Source organism: Ipomoea triloba, chromosome 1, assembly GCF_003576645.1.
Source record: "Ipomoea triloba cultivar NCNSP0323 chromosome 1, ASM357664v1".
NCBI lineage: Eukaryota > Viridiplantae > Streptophyta > Magnoliopsida > Solanales > Convolvulaceae > Ipomoea > Ipomoea triloba.
The window spans coordinates 21363561-21381335 of NC_044916.1; the positions used below are offsets into that span (position 1 = coordinate 21363561).

General features: G+C 36.6%; 1 protein-coding gene across 1 annotated transcript; it reads left to right on the plus strand.

Annotated features, from left to right (window-relative positions):
* Positions 1-2860: 2860 nt before the first annotated feature.
* On the plus strand, positions 2861-3798 carry LOC116010403 (protein RKD1-like). The gene is made up of 2 exons (XM_031249806.1): positions 2861-3334; positions 3406-3798. Exons 1-2 carry the CDS (start codon positions 2861-2863, stop codon positions 3796-3798), a joined length of 867 nt encoding a protein of 288 aa, XP_031105666.1.
* Positions 3799-17775: the final 13977 nt, after the last annotated feature.

A 17775-nucleotide genomic window follows, 5' to 3' on the forward strand; every position in this document is an offset into this window, starting at 1 on the left:
TTCAACTTGAAATGCACAGCGGAATAAAGTACGTAAAATGCTATAATTAAAACGCAGTGAAGGAGGGGAGATATATCACATGCAATACGATAGAAATACTTGGAATAGCTCAAATGTGATATATAATAAATTTGGCTTGCATGCGGATGTAAGAGATAACAAATAATAGCAAACCCAAATAAGAATGAATAGTGATGAATAGTGACGAAATAGTAACTGGGTTTAGAAAATATTATGCTGCAAATTAGAGTGTGTGTGTGAGCATGAATATTATGTGTGCAGAGCAAAAATATATATATGGGCAGTAAATAAATGAGAGAGAGATTTTTAAGTGGTTCGGCCAAACCCAGCCTACGTCCACTATACTCCTTTCACTATCTTCAATCACCCAGATACAATAGTGAACACCAAGTGCCAACCCAGCACTTCTATCTACACCTAGTAGATATTGAGTATTTCGCACAAAGCTATACTCCTACACCAACGAGTGTCTCGCACAAAGCTACACTCCCCAGGGTTTTCACAAGCTTCTCTTGTTACTCAGCCCTCTGTCTACACCCCGTAGAAATTTTGATACAAGGTAGTAAAAGAGAATATTTTTCTCCAACTCTCAAGGACTAGAGATATGGGTTTCTGATTTTTCGAATTTTTCTTGCTTTGCTACTCTTAGATGTTTCACACTGCCTTTCTTGCTTATCACTTGTATATCTCTTTTTTTTTTTTTTTTGCTTCTTCTTGCTCAAGTGTCCCGTATTTATAGCTGATGAAAGAATTAATCCGTTGGAAAAAATTAATTCTTTATTGTTGATCTCATGTGCTGATTGCAGTCTCCATGTGGTTTAGGTAGTGTGCTGAGTTGTATTTCCGTTGTTGTATTTCTTCAGACTTCTTCCTTTGTCTTTGCATCTCCAGATATTCCTGCGTGATGCCTCCTGATATTCTGGTCATCAATCTCTCCGCTTCTTGCTCCTCTTCTTTTCCTTTCTCTCCTCCTGATATTCCTCTGCTTCCTGATATTCCTCCTGCTTTTTCTTCTCATTAACTTAGCAAATAGGTCTGTTGGAGAGTTTCACGTGGTGACTAAAAGATCCGTAGAAGAGAGCTTCACGTGCTTTGGCTCCCTTTCTCCCTTTTCTCTTGGCCCTTTCTCCACCTGATATGACATTTACTAGTGTACAATTTGTTGGAGAGTTTCACGTGGTGACTAAAAGATCCGTAGAAGATGTTGGAGAGTTTCACGTGGTGACTAAAAGATCCGTAGAAGAGATTGGAGAGTTTCACGTGGTGACTAAAAGATCCGTAGAAGAGAGCTTCACGTGCTTTGGCTCCCTTTCTCCCTTTTCTCTTGGCCCTTTCTCCACCTGTGGTGACTAAAAGATCCGTAGAAGAGAGCTTCACGTGCTTTGGCTCCCTTTCTCCCATTTCTCTTGGCCCTTTCTCCACCTGATATGACATTCTGTAGTAATTTATATTCCACTAATCACACACTATTGCAGTCAAAGCTGTATAGTTTGTAGCTGTATAGTTTGTTGTTTGTAGTGTAGTGGTTGTATAGTTTGTTGTTTGTAGTGTAGTGGTTGGGATATTCTGTAGTGTAGTGTTCTAGATTTTGGATCTTCTGGCTACTGATCTATATTTTACTAATCACACACTATTGCAGTAAAAAAATGTCTTGCCTAAGATTCGAACATTGGTCAACCTACTACATTAACCAAGCTCATCACCAACGAACCATTCAATTTTGTTGGTAATTTTACTGCAAATAGTTTATAAGTACGAATATTCTAGAGGCTTTTAGTTTTCATAAAATCCGTGTCTAGGAGGGTTCGAACCATGGACTACTCACCATCCTTACAAGTCTCTTACCTCCTCCGCTGCTTCAACATTTAGTTACTTCTTGTGCTCTTAAGAAAGTTTTAAGCTCCATGTGATTTCGAACCAAGTTCCTTCCTTGTTCAAAGATGACTTTTTAACTCTTTTAGGTACATAGCTTTACGAAATTTTGGGTTTCTAATTTTTCAAACTAAAATACATTTTTGGCTCATCAAAATCTAATTACAAATATTCCTAACAATTTCCCCCTTTTTGATGATGCCAAAACCTATACTCTGTCATTTGGCTTAGTCTTTGAAAAAATATAAACTTCAAAAATTTTCATTTTATTTCGACTAGCCATAGATGAGTTTAACAATGATTTTTTTTACCTAGAAGAATTGTTTTCAGACAATAAAATTCCTACATGCATTATTGAGACTGGTTTAATTCATTTTAAAATATTTCTCAATCATGCATTTATACAAACTAAATCAAAAACAATTCTTCATACCAAAAATTAAAACAAACTTGTACTAAATAACTCATTCCCCCTATGTATATGCCAAGAATAAATAAAGAGCATGTATGCCAAATATTTACCTCTTTGCGATCCTTTTTGAGACCTCTTTTGCACCAAATGACTGTCATTCTTTTCCCCCTTTTTGTGATCATCAAATAAACACTGGATATGAATGAAATCCTTGCTCTTGAATCATTTGCACCATGGTGCATTTGCTTGCTTGTGTCACAAGTGCAGCAAAAATTGAGTACTCCACAAAATATGGTACGAGACCCTAGTAATAGGATCATCCTAACCATTTCACGACAAGGCATAGCCCGATAGATCACTGTTCCCTTGTGATAAAAATGATTGAAAACCGCAATCGACGAGAACAGTAAGAGGCGATAATTAATATCTTTCGACAGTACAACCTTCCTTGAAACCCTCAATTGGTTTGAACAATTTTCACACGATCTCCTTTGCTATAAAATCACCATTCGTCGTTCCATCAATCTGCTTGATTTTATAGCTTACATAAAAGAAATGGCAAATACGACATATCCCTCATCTTCGGATAACTCTTCCTTTTGGGATGACATTATCGTATCACCGTTAAGAGATAGTGCACAAAGTATAGATTTTACTGCTATCGAAAATTTTGAGAATGCTCCACCAGAGTCGAATGAGATAATTGCTTCACCGGGTACAGATGTTGTGGCTATTGATCAAGGTACTGCTGTAGTAGTGGAGGAAGATAATACCACTGCAGCGCTAGATGTAGAAGCTATGAATGCAAGTGTATTTCGTGGGAGAAAGAGAGCTAGAAGAACATTTTGTGATACTACCACGCTAACTTTTGAAAAATTTTCTGAATATTTTTATCTGCCTTCTGAACAAGCTGCAGAGGAATTGCAGGTTGGGCGCGAAGTTTTTAAGAAAAAGTGTAGGGAAGTGGGAATTTCCTACTGGCCTTATCGAAAACTCGTGAGTCTGGACAGATTGTTGGCAAAAGTTCAGGTAATTTCTATATTCCTATATCTCTTTCAACTTAACATTTTTCAAAGGGGGTTTAACAATGTGTGATATAGGAATTTGGTGAAATCAAGGATCAAGCTGAACTGCAAAGAACAATTAAGGGGCTGGAGGACGAGAGAGATGCGATACTTCAAAATCCAAATTTAGACTTGGCTGAAGCAACAGTAAGGCTTAGAGACAAATGTGATAGGAATAGTTCTAGAAAGAGAAGGTATATAGATCCAGCAGCTTTTCCTTCAACTACTCCTGGAAGTTCATTACAAGCTCCTATATTTTCTGATATTCCTGAATTAGCACCGGAAGCTTTTCCTTCCACTACACCTGGGAGTTCATCACAAGCTCCTATATTTCCTGATATTCCTGAATTAGCACCAGAAGAAATACAGGAGGTACTTGCTTGGCTAGATGAGGATGATCCTCCTCCCAAAAATATTAGCGACAAATAAGCATAGAGAGCATGGATGGAGAATACTATGTATAAAAAAAATCTCTTTAGATCATGTATAGGCGTACTGCAAGTAACATACGAAAGCATCACAATTTTTTATTAATTTTTTTTTAAGAAAAAAAATTTTCGTAATACATAATCCATCAAAACAGGCAATCCTCAAACCTTTTCTACTTTACGAATCCAAGGATATAAAATGCTTACTATTTTAACAAACAAACAAAAACATGTAGTGCAATAAAGAATTACTACGGGAAAGCATATATCTACGTGATAGTGTGTGTACAGTACATGCCATTCTAATGATTAAGATAAGGATAGATAATCATGAAATGTCATAGGAATAAATCACCAAACACACGTATATAACATATAAACTTATGCAATGTCACATGCAAATAAAAACGTATACTTGAGCTATAATTAGAGATTAAGATTTAGATACTTAGCTCAATTCAATCATGCCCATTTCATGCCTTAGAGTGATGAATCTTGATTCGCATAAAGGCTTTGTAAGGATGTCCGCAATTTGATTTTCAGTGGGTATGTACTCAATCTTTAGATCTTTCTTTTCGATGTGATCCCGGATGAAATGGTGTCTTACATCAATGTGCTTGGTTCGTGAATGAAGTACAGGATTTTGGGTAATCGCGATTGCACTAGTATTGTCACAAAAAATACTAACATCATCGCAATTAATTCCATAATCCTTTAACTGTTGTTTCATCCACAAAATTTGTGCACAACAACTCCCTGCTGCGATATATTCTGCTTCGGCTGTGCTTGTCGCAATGGAGTTTTGTTTCTTACTAAACCAAGAAACTAACCTTCCCCCTAAGAACTGGCACGTCCCTGAGGTACTTTTTCTATCAATTTTGCAACCTGCAAAATCTGCATCTGAAAATCCTGTTAGTTCAAAGTTACCTTCTTTTGGATACCACAGTCCAACGTTGATAGTGCTTTTGAGGTAACGAATAATTTTCTTGGTCGCAAGAAAATGACTCTCTTTGGGTTGTGATTGGAATCTCGCACATACACCTACTGAATATGATATGTCGGGTCTACTTGCAGTGAGGTATAGCAAAGATCCAATCATTCCTCGATACTTCGTTTGATCAACATCTTTGCCTTCTTCATCCTTGTCCAGTTTGAGAGATGTGCTCATTGGAATTTTGACTGAGCTTTTTCCTTCTAAGCCGAATTTCTTGATAAGATCTCTTGTGTATTTGGATTGATTAATGAATATACCTTCCTTCGATTGTTTGACTTGCAATCCAAGAAAGTAATTTAGTTCTCCCATCATGCTCATTTCGAATCTGTTTTGCATAAGCTTAGAAAATTTCTCACATAAATTGGCATTAGTACTTCCAAAAATAATATCATCAACATAAATTTGTACTAATAAAATATGATTATTTTTTTGAAATCTAAATAAGGTTTTGTTAACAAGGCCTTTGGTAAAACCACAACTAATTAAAAACATTGATAGGGTTTCATACCAAGCTCTAGGTGCTTGTTTTAACCCATATAATGCCTTCTTTAGTTTATAAACCTTGTCAACTTCACCTTGTACCTCAAATCCGGGTGGTTGTTCAACATATACTTCCTCTTCATGTAAGCCATTAAGGAATGCACTTTTCACGTCCATTTGATAAACTGTGAAATTCTTGTATGCAGCGTAGGCTAGGAAAATTCGGATCGCTTCAAGTCTTGCAACTGGGGCAAAAGTCTCATCAAAATCTATTCCTTCTTGTTGAGAATATCCCTTTGCCACTAGCCTTGCTTTATTCCTAACAATGATGCCATCTTCGTTTGCTTTGTTCCTAAAGACCCATTTAGTTCCAATAACATTGTGATTTTTTGGTCTTGGGACAAGCTCCCAAACATCATTTCTTTTGAATTGATTCAATTCTTCTTGCATAGCCTCAATCTAACTTGCATCACTTAAAGCTTTGTCAATTTCTTTCGGTTCCATTTGAGATAGAAAGCATGCAAACAAAGCATCCCTTGTAGAAGATCTTGTTTTCACACCATCGTGCAAGTTTCCAATAATAAGATCTTGAGGGTGATCTTTGAGCCATCTCAAATCTGGTTGAAAGTTGTTTAGGGGAGAGGATGACAGAGTAAGGTTATTTGTAAGTGGGATTGAGAAAGATGGGTTTTGGTTTGTAGAGTTGGTTCCATCCTCATTTCCAAGGTCAGCCTCAACTTCATCACCTGCTGCGTCATTTATGTACTGCTTTCCAATTTCAGTGAAATTTAATTCTAGATCATTTAACCCCTGTAAAACATCATCTTCAGAAGAATCATTAGTAACACTTAAATCATTATGGACGTTCTTACCCATATTTGGAGTATTTGGTTCTTGGATTTTTGGTGATTCATCAAATACAACATGAATTGATTCTTCTACCACCACTGTCCTTTTGTTTAGTATTCTGAATGCTCTACTGGTAGACGAATATCCCAAAAATATTGCTTCATCTGCACGCTCATCAAATGTTTTTAGATACGATTTACCATTATTAAGAACAAAACATTTGCAACCAAAAGAGTGAAAATAGCTAAGATTAGGCTTTCTCCCTTTCCATAATTCATATGGTGTCTTGTTGTATATTTTGTGAATCATGCTTCTGTTCTGAGTATAACAAGCAGTGTTGATAGCCTCCGCCCAAAAACATTTGGGTAGTTCGGCTGTTGAAATCATGACTCGTGCAGCTTCTTTAAGTGTTCTATTTCTTCTTTCGGCTACACCATTTTGTTGTGGCGTCCTTGCGGCAGATAGTTGGTGCAAAATCCCTTGTGAACTGCAGTAGGCCTGAATCACANTGGTGTCTTACATCAATGTGCTTGGTTCGTGAATGAAGTACAGGATTTTGGGTAATCGCGATTGCACTAGTATTGTCACAAAAAATACTAACATCATCGCAATTAATTCCATAATCCTTTAACTGTTGTTTCATCCACAAAATTTGTGCACAACAACTCCCTGCTGCGATATATTCTGCTTCGGCTGTGCTTGTCGCAATGGAGTTTTGTTTCTTACTAAACCAAGAAACTAACCTTCCCCCTAAGAACTGGCACGTCCCTGAGGTACTTTTTCTATCAATTTTGCAACCTGCAAAATCTGCATCTGAAAATCCTGTTAGTTCAAAGTTACCTTCTTTTGGATACCACAGTCCAACGTTGATAGTGCTTTTGAGGTAACGAATAATTTTCTTGGTCGCAAGAAAATGACTCTCTTTGGGTTGTGATTGGAATCTCGCACATACACCTACTGAATATGATATGTCGGGTCTACTTGCAGTGAGGTATAGCAAAGATCCAATCATTCCTCGATACTTCGTTTGATCAACATCTTTGCCTTCTTCATCCTTGTCCAGTTTGAGAGATGTGCTCATTGGAATTTTGACTGAGCTTTTTCCTTCTAAGCCGAATTTCTTGATAAGATCTCTTGTGTATTTGGATTGATTAATGAATATACCTTCCTTCGATTGTTTGACTTGCAATCCAAGAAAGTAATTTAGTTCTCCCATCATGCTCATTTCGAATCTGTTTTGCATAAGCTTAGAAAATTTCTCACATAAATTGGCATTAGTACTTCCAAAAATAATATCATCAACATAAATTTGTACTAATAAAATATGATTATTTTTTTGAAATCTAAATAAGGTTTTGTTAACAAGGCCTTTGGTAAAACCACAACTAATTAAAAACATTGATAGGGTTTCATACCAAGCTCTAGGTGCTTGTTTTAACCCATATAATGCCTTCTTTAGTTTATAAACCTTGTCAACTTCACCTTGTACCTCAAATCCGGGTGGTTGTTCAACATATACTTCCTCTTCATGTAAGCCATTAAGGAATGCACTTTTCACGTCCATTTGATAAACTGTGAAATTCTTGTATGCAGCGTAGGCTAGGAAAATTCGGATCGCTTCAAGTCTTGCAACTGGGGCAAAAGTCTCATCAAAATCTATTCCTTCTTGTTGAGAATATCCCTTTGCCACTAGCCTTGCTTTATTCCTAACAATGATGCCATCTTCGTTTGCTTTGTTCCTAAAGACCCATTTAGTTCCAATAACATTGTGATTTTTTGGTCTTGGGACAAGCTCCCAAACATCATTTCTTTTGAATTGATTCAATTCTTCTTGCATAGCCTCAATCTAACTTGCATCACTTAAAGCTTTGTCAATTTCTTTCGGTTCCATTTGAGATAGAAAGCATGCAAACAAAGCATCCCTTGTAGAAGATCTTGTTTTCACACCATCGTGCAAGTTTCCAATAATAAGATCTTGAGGGTGATCTTTGAGCCATCTCAAATCTGGTTGAAAGTTGTTTAGGGGAGAGGATGACAGAGTAAGGTTATTTGTAAGTGGGATTGAGAAAGATGGGTTTTGGTTTGTAGAGTTGGTTCCATCCTCATTTCCAAGGTCAGCCTCAACTTCATCACCTGCTGCGTCATTTATGTACTGCTTTCCAATTTCAGTGAAATTTAATTCTAGATCATTTAACCCCTGTAAAACATCATCTTCAGAAGAATCATTAGTAACACTTAAATCATTATGGACGTTCTTACCCATATTTGGAGTATTTGGTTCTTGGATTTTTGGTGATTCATCAAATACAACATGAATTGATTCTTCTACCACCACTGTCCTTTTGTTTAGTATTCTGAATGCTCTACTGGTAGACGAATATCCCAAAAATATTGCTTCATCTGCACGCTCATCAAATGTTTTTAGATACGATTTACCATTATTAAGAACAAAACATTTGCAACCAAAAGAGTGAAAATAGCTAAGATTAGGCTTTCTCCCTTTCCATAATTCATATGGTGTCTTGTTGTATATTTTGTGAATCATGCTTCTGTTCTGAGTATAACAAGCAGTGTTGATAGCCTCCGCCCAAAAACATTTGGGTAGTTCGGCTGTTGAAATCATGACTCGTGCAGCTTCTTTAAGTGTTCTATTTCTTCTTTCGGCTACACCATTTTGTTGTGGCGTCCTTGCGGCAGATAGTTGGTGCAAAATCCCTTGTGAACTGCAGTAGGACTGAATCACACCATTCACGAATTCTGTACCTCTGTCTGTACGGATTTTGGAGATTTTTGCATCCTTTTCGTTTTGAAGTTGTTGCAAGAGCTCTGGCAATCTTTGTTCCACTTCGTTCTTCTTATTGATGAATATCGTCCAAGTGTACCTGGAAAAATCATCAACAACAACAAGAGTATATTTCTTACCACTTATACTTACCGGGTCTACTGGACCAAAGAGATCCATATGTAGTAGACTAAGAGGTCTTGATGTAGATTCTTGTGTCTTAGATTTGAAAGAAGACTTGATTTGCTTTCCTTTCTGACACGCATCACAGATTTGATCCTTCTTGTATACAATGTTGGGTAAACCTTCAACTAACTTACATTTTGCAAGCTTGTTAATAGACTTGAAGTTTAAGTGATTTAATTTCCTGTGCCATTCCCAACTCGTAGTGCTTGAGTTATTTGCCATTAAACATACAGAGTCCTTCGTTGCGCTCCAATCAACCACATACATATTTTTCTTTCTCCTTCCGGTGAGCACAGTTTTCTTTGTGGATTCTTCTTTAACTCGGCATTTGTCTTTGAAGAACTCTACAAGATATCCTTTGTCGTAGAATTGGCTAGTGCTAAGGAGATTAAACTTTAGTCCTTCTAGGTATGATACATTTTCAATCCTTAGACCATTCTTGATAACAGTTCCGATTCCCTTTGTTATTCCATGATCATTTCCACCAAATATGACTTTTGGTCCTTCGATATTTCTGAACTCTACAAGACTAGCTTTATTGCCGGTCATATGTCGAGAACATCCGCTATCAAAGTACCCACTCTCCTGCAACACAATTAAGTATTTTTAGGTACCCAGATTTGTTTGGGTCCTGCCGTGTTAGTGATTTTAGGCATCCAAACCCACCTAGATCGCATTAATCCAAGATTAGGTGATTTGTAACCATTGACAGTATTATAATTATAAGGAATTTGGACATTCTTTTTGTGGGCTGGCATTTGTCCAACATACATTTGTTTAATAAAATGAAATGCGTTGAACCTCGTTTTTGTCCATGGTTTGATTTCATCATGCCAGTCCTCTTCAGTAGGATAATCCCTACCAAACCTCATCATCGGAAATTGTTTCCTATGAGGTCTTTGCGCACTTGACTCATTGGTAAATCTCTTACTAGACCCAAACTCATGCTTTTTAAAATTCTGCATTGGCGAAAAATTATTGCTTTGAAGCTGCGGCCGTGCAGGGTTTATTCTAGCATTAGTTTGATACCCAATTCCTTGTCTCATAGTGCTATCTTGACTTTTGACAAATTTTACTACTTGGGCTTTGTTAGTTAAAGAAGTAGTAGAATTAGTCAATTTTTCAGAAATTTTAGAACATGTAGGATCATAGCCCAGTCCGGCTTTATCTCCTGAGGGTTTTTGCATATTTACCATTTTATCCATTATTCTGGATGAATGTGTAAATGATGCTATTGTTTCCCTAAGATTATGTTCTCTAATTTCTCTAGCTTTACACTCTTCTTGAAGGCGAATATTTTCAGCTTTCAAGTTTCTCATCTCAAGTAAAGCATTTTGCAATTTCTCATTTATTTTATCTTTTTCAAGAATTAGAGAATCCTTGCGCTCTTTGAGTTGAGAATGAGTGTCCATAACAGTTTGACAATCTTTCATTAATTGAAATATAGATTCTCTAGAAAAAGATGAATTTACATAATCAAAAGATTTAGAGGTTACCTCGTCGTCTTCTACTTCATGCGCCATTAGGCATTTTTCTTGGACATCTGATTCACTGGTTATGCTTAGAAGACACAGCAGGGCAGTATCCTCCGTTGAGCTATCACTTTCATCACTTGAAGATTCCTCAGACCCACTTGTCTCAAGAGGGTCACTTATTAAAGCTTTCCTTTTATCCTTCTTGAATCTTCTATCCTTTGATTCAGATATTTCCTGTCGAGAGTTAGAAGTATTTTTATTTTGATTTTTACTTACCTTGGGGTATGGACATTCTGCCATGAAATGTCCTGGTTTTCTACAGTTGTAACACAAGTTTGTGTTATCATCAGAAAATTCCCTTCTTGGTCTTCTGGATGAACTTCCTTGATTTCTTTGAGATGAATTGTTGAAGTTGTTTTTCCACATGAATTTTTTGAATTTCCTAACAAGTAAAGCAAATTGTTCGTCAGATAAAAAATCATTATTTCCTACTAACCTTGAGTTTGATGGTTGTTCGGCTACTAAGGCTGTGGTTCTTTCTTCACGTTCCTCCTCAAGTTTTGATTTCATCTCGAACTCGTACGCTTTGAGATCACTAAAGAGTTTGTCAGTTGAAACAGTTTTTAGATCCCTATGATCTCGCATGGCTGTCACTTTCATATCCCAGCTTGACGGTAGTCCGCGGAGTATTTTGAGAGAGATTTCTTTCTGATTAATGGTCTTTCCAAGATCACTAATTTCTCCCAAAACTTTGACCAGTCTAGCCTCCATGTCCGCAATGTTTTCACTTGGCAGCATCTTGAAGTCTTCAAACTTCTTCATTGCAATTGTGAGTTTGTTGTCTTTTTCCTGTTCGTCTCCTTCGCCGATTTGGATTAAGACATCCCACACGTCTTTAGCTGTTTTGCACTTACGGATTTTTGGGAAGATTGTATCATCCAGAGCTTTGAACAGTATAGCCTTAGCTATATTGTCCAGGTTACTTCGCAATCTATCGTCAGAAGTCCATTCCATCTTTGGCTTTGAAACATACTGCGGTCCATCTGGGCTTAGGATTGATGAAGGATTGACCTTCATGATTTCAATAGGACCATCTGAGATAACATCCCACATTTCATCGTGAAGAGCGGATAAATGTACCTGCATGCGTATTTTCCAATCATCAAATTTGTCAAGAGAGAATAATAAGTTCTGAGCTAAATCTTTCTTCATTTTGAAGATTAGATCTGTCTAGCAGTCAAGATTTGACTCAAATAGACAACTGCTCTGATACCACTTGTTGGTCCCGAATGGGTGGTGAAAAGTCTAGAGGGGGGGTGAATAGACTTTTCAAGCAAATTAAAAATTAATAACACTTTAACTAAAAATAATTCCAAGTGAATAAATTCAACTTGAAATGCACAGCGGAATAATGTACGTAAAGTGCTATAATTAAAACTCAGTGATAGAGAGGAGATATATCACATGCAATACGATAGTAATACTTGGAATAGCTCAAATGTGATATATAATAACTTTGGCTTGCATGCGGATGTAAGAGATAACAAATAAGAGCAAACCCAAATAAGAATGAATAGTGATGAATAGTGACGAAATAGTAACTGGGTTTAGAAAATATTATGCTGCAAATTAGAGTGTGTGTGTGAGCATGAATATTATGTGTGCAGAGCAAAAATATATATATGGGCAGTAAATAAATGAGAGAGAGATTTTTAAGTGGTTCGGCCAAACCCAGCCTACGTCCACTATACTCCTTTCACTATCTTCAATCACCCAGATACAATAGTGAACACCAAGTGCTAACCCAGCACTTCTATCTACACCTAGTAGATATTGAGTATTTCGCACAAAGCTATACTCCTACACCAACGAGTGTCTCGCACAAAGCTACACTCCCCAGGGTTTTCACAAGCTTCTCTTGTTACTCAGCCCTCTGTCTACACCCCGTAGAAATTTTGATACAAGGTAGTAAAAGAGAATATTTTTCTCCAACTCTCAAGGACTAGAGATATGGGTTTCTGATTTTTCGAATTTTTCTTGCTTTGCTACTCTTAGATGTTTCACACTGCCTTTCTTGCTTATCACTTGTATATCTCTTTTTTTTTTTTTTTTGCTTCTTCTTGCTCAAGTGTCCCGTATTTATAGCTGATGAAAGAATTAATCCGTTGGAAAAAATTAATTCTTTATTGTTGATCTCATGTGCTGATTGCAGTCTCCATGTGGTTTAGGTAGTGTGCTGAGTTGTATTTCCGTTGTTGTATTTCTTCAGACTTCTTCCTTTGTCTTTGCATCTCCAGATATTCCTGCGTGATGCCTCCTGATATTCTGGTCATCAATCTCTCCGCTTCTTGCTCCTCTTCTTTTCCTTTCTCTCCTCCTGATATTCCTCTGCTTCCTGATATTCCTCCTGCTTTTTCTTCTCATTAACTTAGCAAATAGGTCTGTTGGAGAGTTTCACGTGGTGACTAAAAGATCCGTAGAAGAGAGCTTCACGTGCTTTGGCTCCCTCCCTTTCTCCCTTTTCTCTTGGCCCTTTCTCCACCTGATATGACATTCTGTAGTGTACCGCTCCCTCCCTTTCTCTTGGCCCTTTCTCCCTTTTCTCTTGGCCCTTTCGGCCCTTTCTCCCTTTTCTCTTGGCCCTTTCTCCACCTGATATGACATTCTGTAGTGTACCGCTCCCTCCCTTTCTCTTGGCCCTTTCTCCACCTGATATGACATTCTGTAGTGTACAATTTATATTCCACTAATCACACACTATTGCAGTCAAAGCTGTCTCCCTCCCTTTCTCTTGGCCCTTTCTCCACCTGATATGACTATAGTGTACAATTTATATTCCACTAATCACACACTATTGCAGTCAAAGACACACTATTGCAGTCAAAGCTGTCTCCCTCCCTTTCTCTTGGCCCTTTCTCCACCTGATATGACATTCTGTAGTGTACAATTTATATTCCACTAATCACACACTATTGCAGTCAAAGACACACTATTGCAGTCAAAGCTGTTTCCCTCCCTTTCTCTTGGCCCTTTCTCCACCTGATATGACATTCTGTAGTGTACAATTGCTGTTTCCCTCCCTTTCTCTTGGCCCTTTCTCCACCTGATATGACATTCCCTCCCTTTCTCTTGGCCCTTTCTCCACCTGATATGACATTCTGTAGTGTACAATTTATATTCCACTAATCACACACTATTGCAGTCAAAGCTGTATAGTTTGTAGCTGTTCCACTTGTAGCTGTTCCACTAATCACACACTATTGCAGTCAAAGTTGTATAGTTTGTAGCAGTTCCACTAATCACACACTATTGCAGTCAAAGCAGTTCCACTAATCACACACTATTGCAGTCAAAGCTGTATAGTTTGTAGCTGTTTGTTGTTTGTAGTGTAGTGGTTGGGATATTCTGTAGTGTAGTGTTCTAGATTTTGGATCTTCTGGCTACTGATCTATATTCTACTAATCAAAGCTGTATAGTTTGTAGCTGTTTGTAGTGTAGTGGTTGGGATATTCTGTAGTGTAGTGTTCTAGATTTTGGATCTTCTGGCTACTGATCTATATTCTACTAATCACACACTACTGCAGTAAAAAAATGTCTTGCCTAAGATTCGAACATTGGTCAACCTACTACATTAACCAAGCTCATCACCAACGAACCATTCAATTTTGTTGGTAATTTTACTGCAAATAGTTTATAAGTACGAATATTCTGGAGGCTTTTAGTTTTCATAAAATCCGTGTCTAAGAGGGTTCGAACCATGGACTACTCACCATCCTTACAAGTCTCTTACCACCTCTGCTGCTTCAACATTTAGTTACTTCTTGTGCTCTTAAGAAAGTTTTAAGCTCCATGTGATTTCGAACCAAGTTCCTTCCTTGTTCAAAGATGACTTTTTGACTCTTTTAGGTACATAGCTTTACGAAATTTTGGGTTTCTAATTTTTCAAACTAAAATACATTTTTGGCTCATCAAAATCTAATTAAAAATATTCCTAACAATATATATATATATATAGGTCCTTAATCAAGTGAGAACCATGTCCCAGGTGAGAACGTAAGGACAAATCCAAACCATTGATCTAGTAGATCTAACGGTTGAAATAAACAAAATTTTGTAATATTTATGAAAATGACCCCGCTCATTTTTACTTGATTTCTCATCCATCAGATCTTGCAGATCAATGGTTTAGATTTGTCCTCACATCCACACCTAAAGAATTGTTCTCACCAGAATAAATAAATAAATAAATAAATATATATATATATATATATATATATATATATATATATATATATATATATATATATATAAGAAAGTGAGTTGTAATTGTTGAGATGTTGACTAAATACTCTCTCTGTCACATTTTACATGTCTTGTTTACTACCAAGTGAAATTCGTGACAATTAGCCAAGAGTCTAATTACTTATGAATGATCTAAGTGTTAGTTAAATCATAAAGTAATAAACTCGGTTAAGTTCTTAAAGCTTCTTAATCGAACAATCATTGAACTAGTTCCAAAAATATCATATTAAAGTAGTTTACATAATTAACAAATAGGAAACAAAATGAAAGCAGTAAAGAAGGCGCAAGATTTGGTAACCCAGTGCAGAGTACGCATACTCCTATATCTGGGGGCATCCCATGGAAAAGAGGACCCAAAATTCACTATTAATTTCAGAAAAGAGATTCATTGAAATAAGAGGAGAATGAAGAACTCAATTGAAGATGCTAAGCTAGGACTTAGCTAGGTTGAAGAGTTCTTTCTTTAGTGAATTGGCTTGTGATCTCCCGATCTTCAGAATTGAGGCTCTCCCTCAATTGCAACTTGGATTGACTCCCGTCAATTCCATTTGGTTTATTCGCCCATAATCAATAAAGATTCATGTGATGAACTTGATATGATTTCTAGTCATCTCCAAAGAAAATAATGGTCCTCGATCGATCAGTTTAGTTCGAATCGATTTCTAAGTGTATCAGCTTCTCTTTGTAAATTTCTTGATCCTATTGAAGAAGAATAAGATGGCCTTTATATAGATAATCTCCATAAATTACTCTATGATTGTTACTGTCTTAAACTATTCATTGAACAATCTTCTAGCTAGTTCAGTTTTCAAGTCTGAGAAGTGGATGAACTATTTCATGCTTTTACATACTCTAGTTCATACTCTAACTACTTAGTACATAGACTGAACAAAATGTTGAACAACCTACTTTATTCCATAAAACTTTAACAATATAGAGGGGAAAAAGTATCTTACTAAAATCCTTTTGTAATAACAGAAATTTGCCATTTTAGTCCACTGACTATAGGGGTCTTTTTAATTGCAGTCCACGACTTTCAAAACTATTAATTTCATACCATAACTATTCAATTTTTATCAATTTTGGTTACTCCGGCCAAATTACTAGTCAAATTCACCGGAAAATTCTAAACCTTAAAATAATGAGGGGTATTTTAGTAATTTCACCCTATTTCTTCTTCTCTGGTGATGTGCCCATTTTCTCGACGACGGCATTCTTCATCCTTCACCTCTCCGACGAGCCCTTCACCCCATCCTTCACCTTTTCTTCTTCTTCTCCGGCAACAAAATAAAGAAATGAAGTCCATGAAATTTGGCCGACAGTTTCCTATGGCAGGAGATGGCGTCGGCATCGTCAACAGCATAGGGAGATTCAGATCTGGAGCTAAGCACTCATCTTCACCACAGTCCTCTTACCAAGATCTCGCACATCGTCTTCCCGTCGTCGCCGCCGCCGCCGCCTCTAGTGGTGGAAACAACCAGCGGCAGAACTTGATGCTGCTCCTGACTCTTGGTGTCCATCGGTGACTTCTTCCGGCTCTTGTTAATAAACGTATGAACACTCTCAAGCCCCGACGCCACCTCCTGCACCACCGCACTCTCCTCTAGCTTCTTTGCGAAGCTGAGATCAACACTCCTGCCATTTTCGTCGTGTCTGTGACCTTGTTGCTCGCCGGAAAAATTCGCACATCGCCGGAGAAGAAGAAATAGGGGTAAAATGACTAATATACCCCTCATTATTTTAGGGTTTAGGATTTTCCAGCGAATTTGGCCGGTAATTTGGCCGGAGTGACCGGAATTGATAAAAATTGAATAGTTATGGTATGCAATTAACAATTTTGAAAGTCGTGAACTGCTATTAACATGACTCCTATAGTCAGTAGACTAAAATGGCAATTTTCTCTTGTAATAATCATTTTATTAACACTATTCATGAGTCAAACCAACTATTTCTTCTTTATTTATTTTTTTAGTTTTTTTTTTTTCAAAAAAATGTATTTTTAAATTGATTATTTTTTGTGTTTAATAGTAATTTTAATATAGTTTCTAAATAAATAAATTTTATATACTACTACGAAACTTACTACGGAGTATTATAAAAAATTGAATAAAAATGACTTCAGTTAAGGCTCGTTAAATGCACCAGACACATAAGACGGAACATATGGAGTACTATTTTCTCTACATCCCACAATTTTAACTCACTTTTGAAATATATTAAGAGAAAATATTTGATGCACCATCATTGTATAGATGCTATACAACGGTGGTGAACCATAACACACCACCTCATTAAATTGTAAAGTCAACTTTGACTGAACTCTTTTATGTAAATTATAATAATATTAATATAGTATAATTATAATTATTTTCTTTTATTAAAAATAATTATTATAATCAATTAAAACTAAATAATATTAATCAGATTTATTCTCCTCGACCTTCGATCCAGTTTACGGCGGCAGCCTGAGATGCCGATGATGTCCATGTATGATGTATGTGTTATGCTTTGATTGATAGATGAACTCTCGTTTTCTACTTTATATTATGTGTTATGCTTTGATTGATTAATAAAAAAGGGTGTGTTATAGTTTTTGTTCATTTCTCTTCCTTCCTTCAATTCAATAAAAATGAAACACTTGGTGAAGTTATACTCCATGAAGCACACCTACCATTTTTCCTTTCAAATTTTGCAATATTTGCAAGATGTGACAAACCAAAAAAAATAAATTCAATAAAAAATCTGCTATTGAACGTTATACAATTTCATGGATCAGATAATAACACATTCTTAGGTATTTGTGAATACAAAATTGAATCTGTACTTCTAACAAGCTTAAAGCTAATATTAGAATCTCTAAAGTTTAGTATAGAAGAAGAATGAATGGGCTGGAGACTGTAGTTGCTTTGT

Coding starts and splice junctions, on each gene's coding strand:
- LOC116010403 (XM_031249806.1), top strand. CDS start 2,861: ATGGCAAATACGACATATCCCTCATCTTCGGATAACTCTTCCTTTTGG. Junction 3,335..3,405: donor GATTGTTGGCAAAAGTTCAG/GTAATTTCTATA, acceptor TGTGTGATATAG/GAATTTGGTGAAATCAAGGA.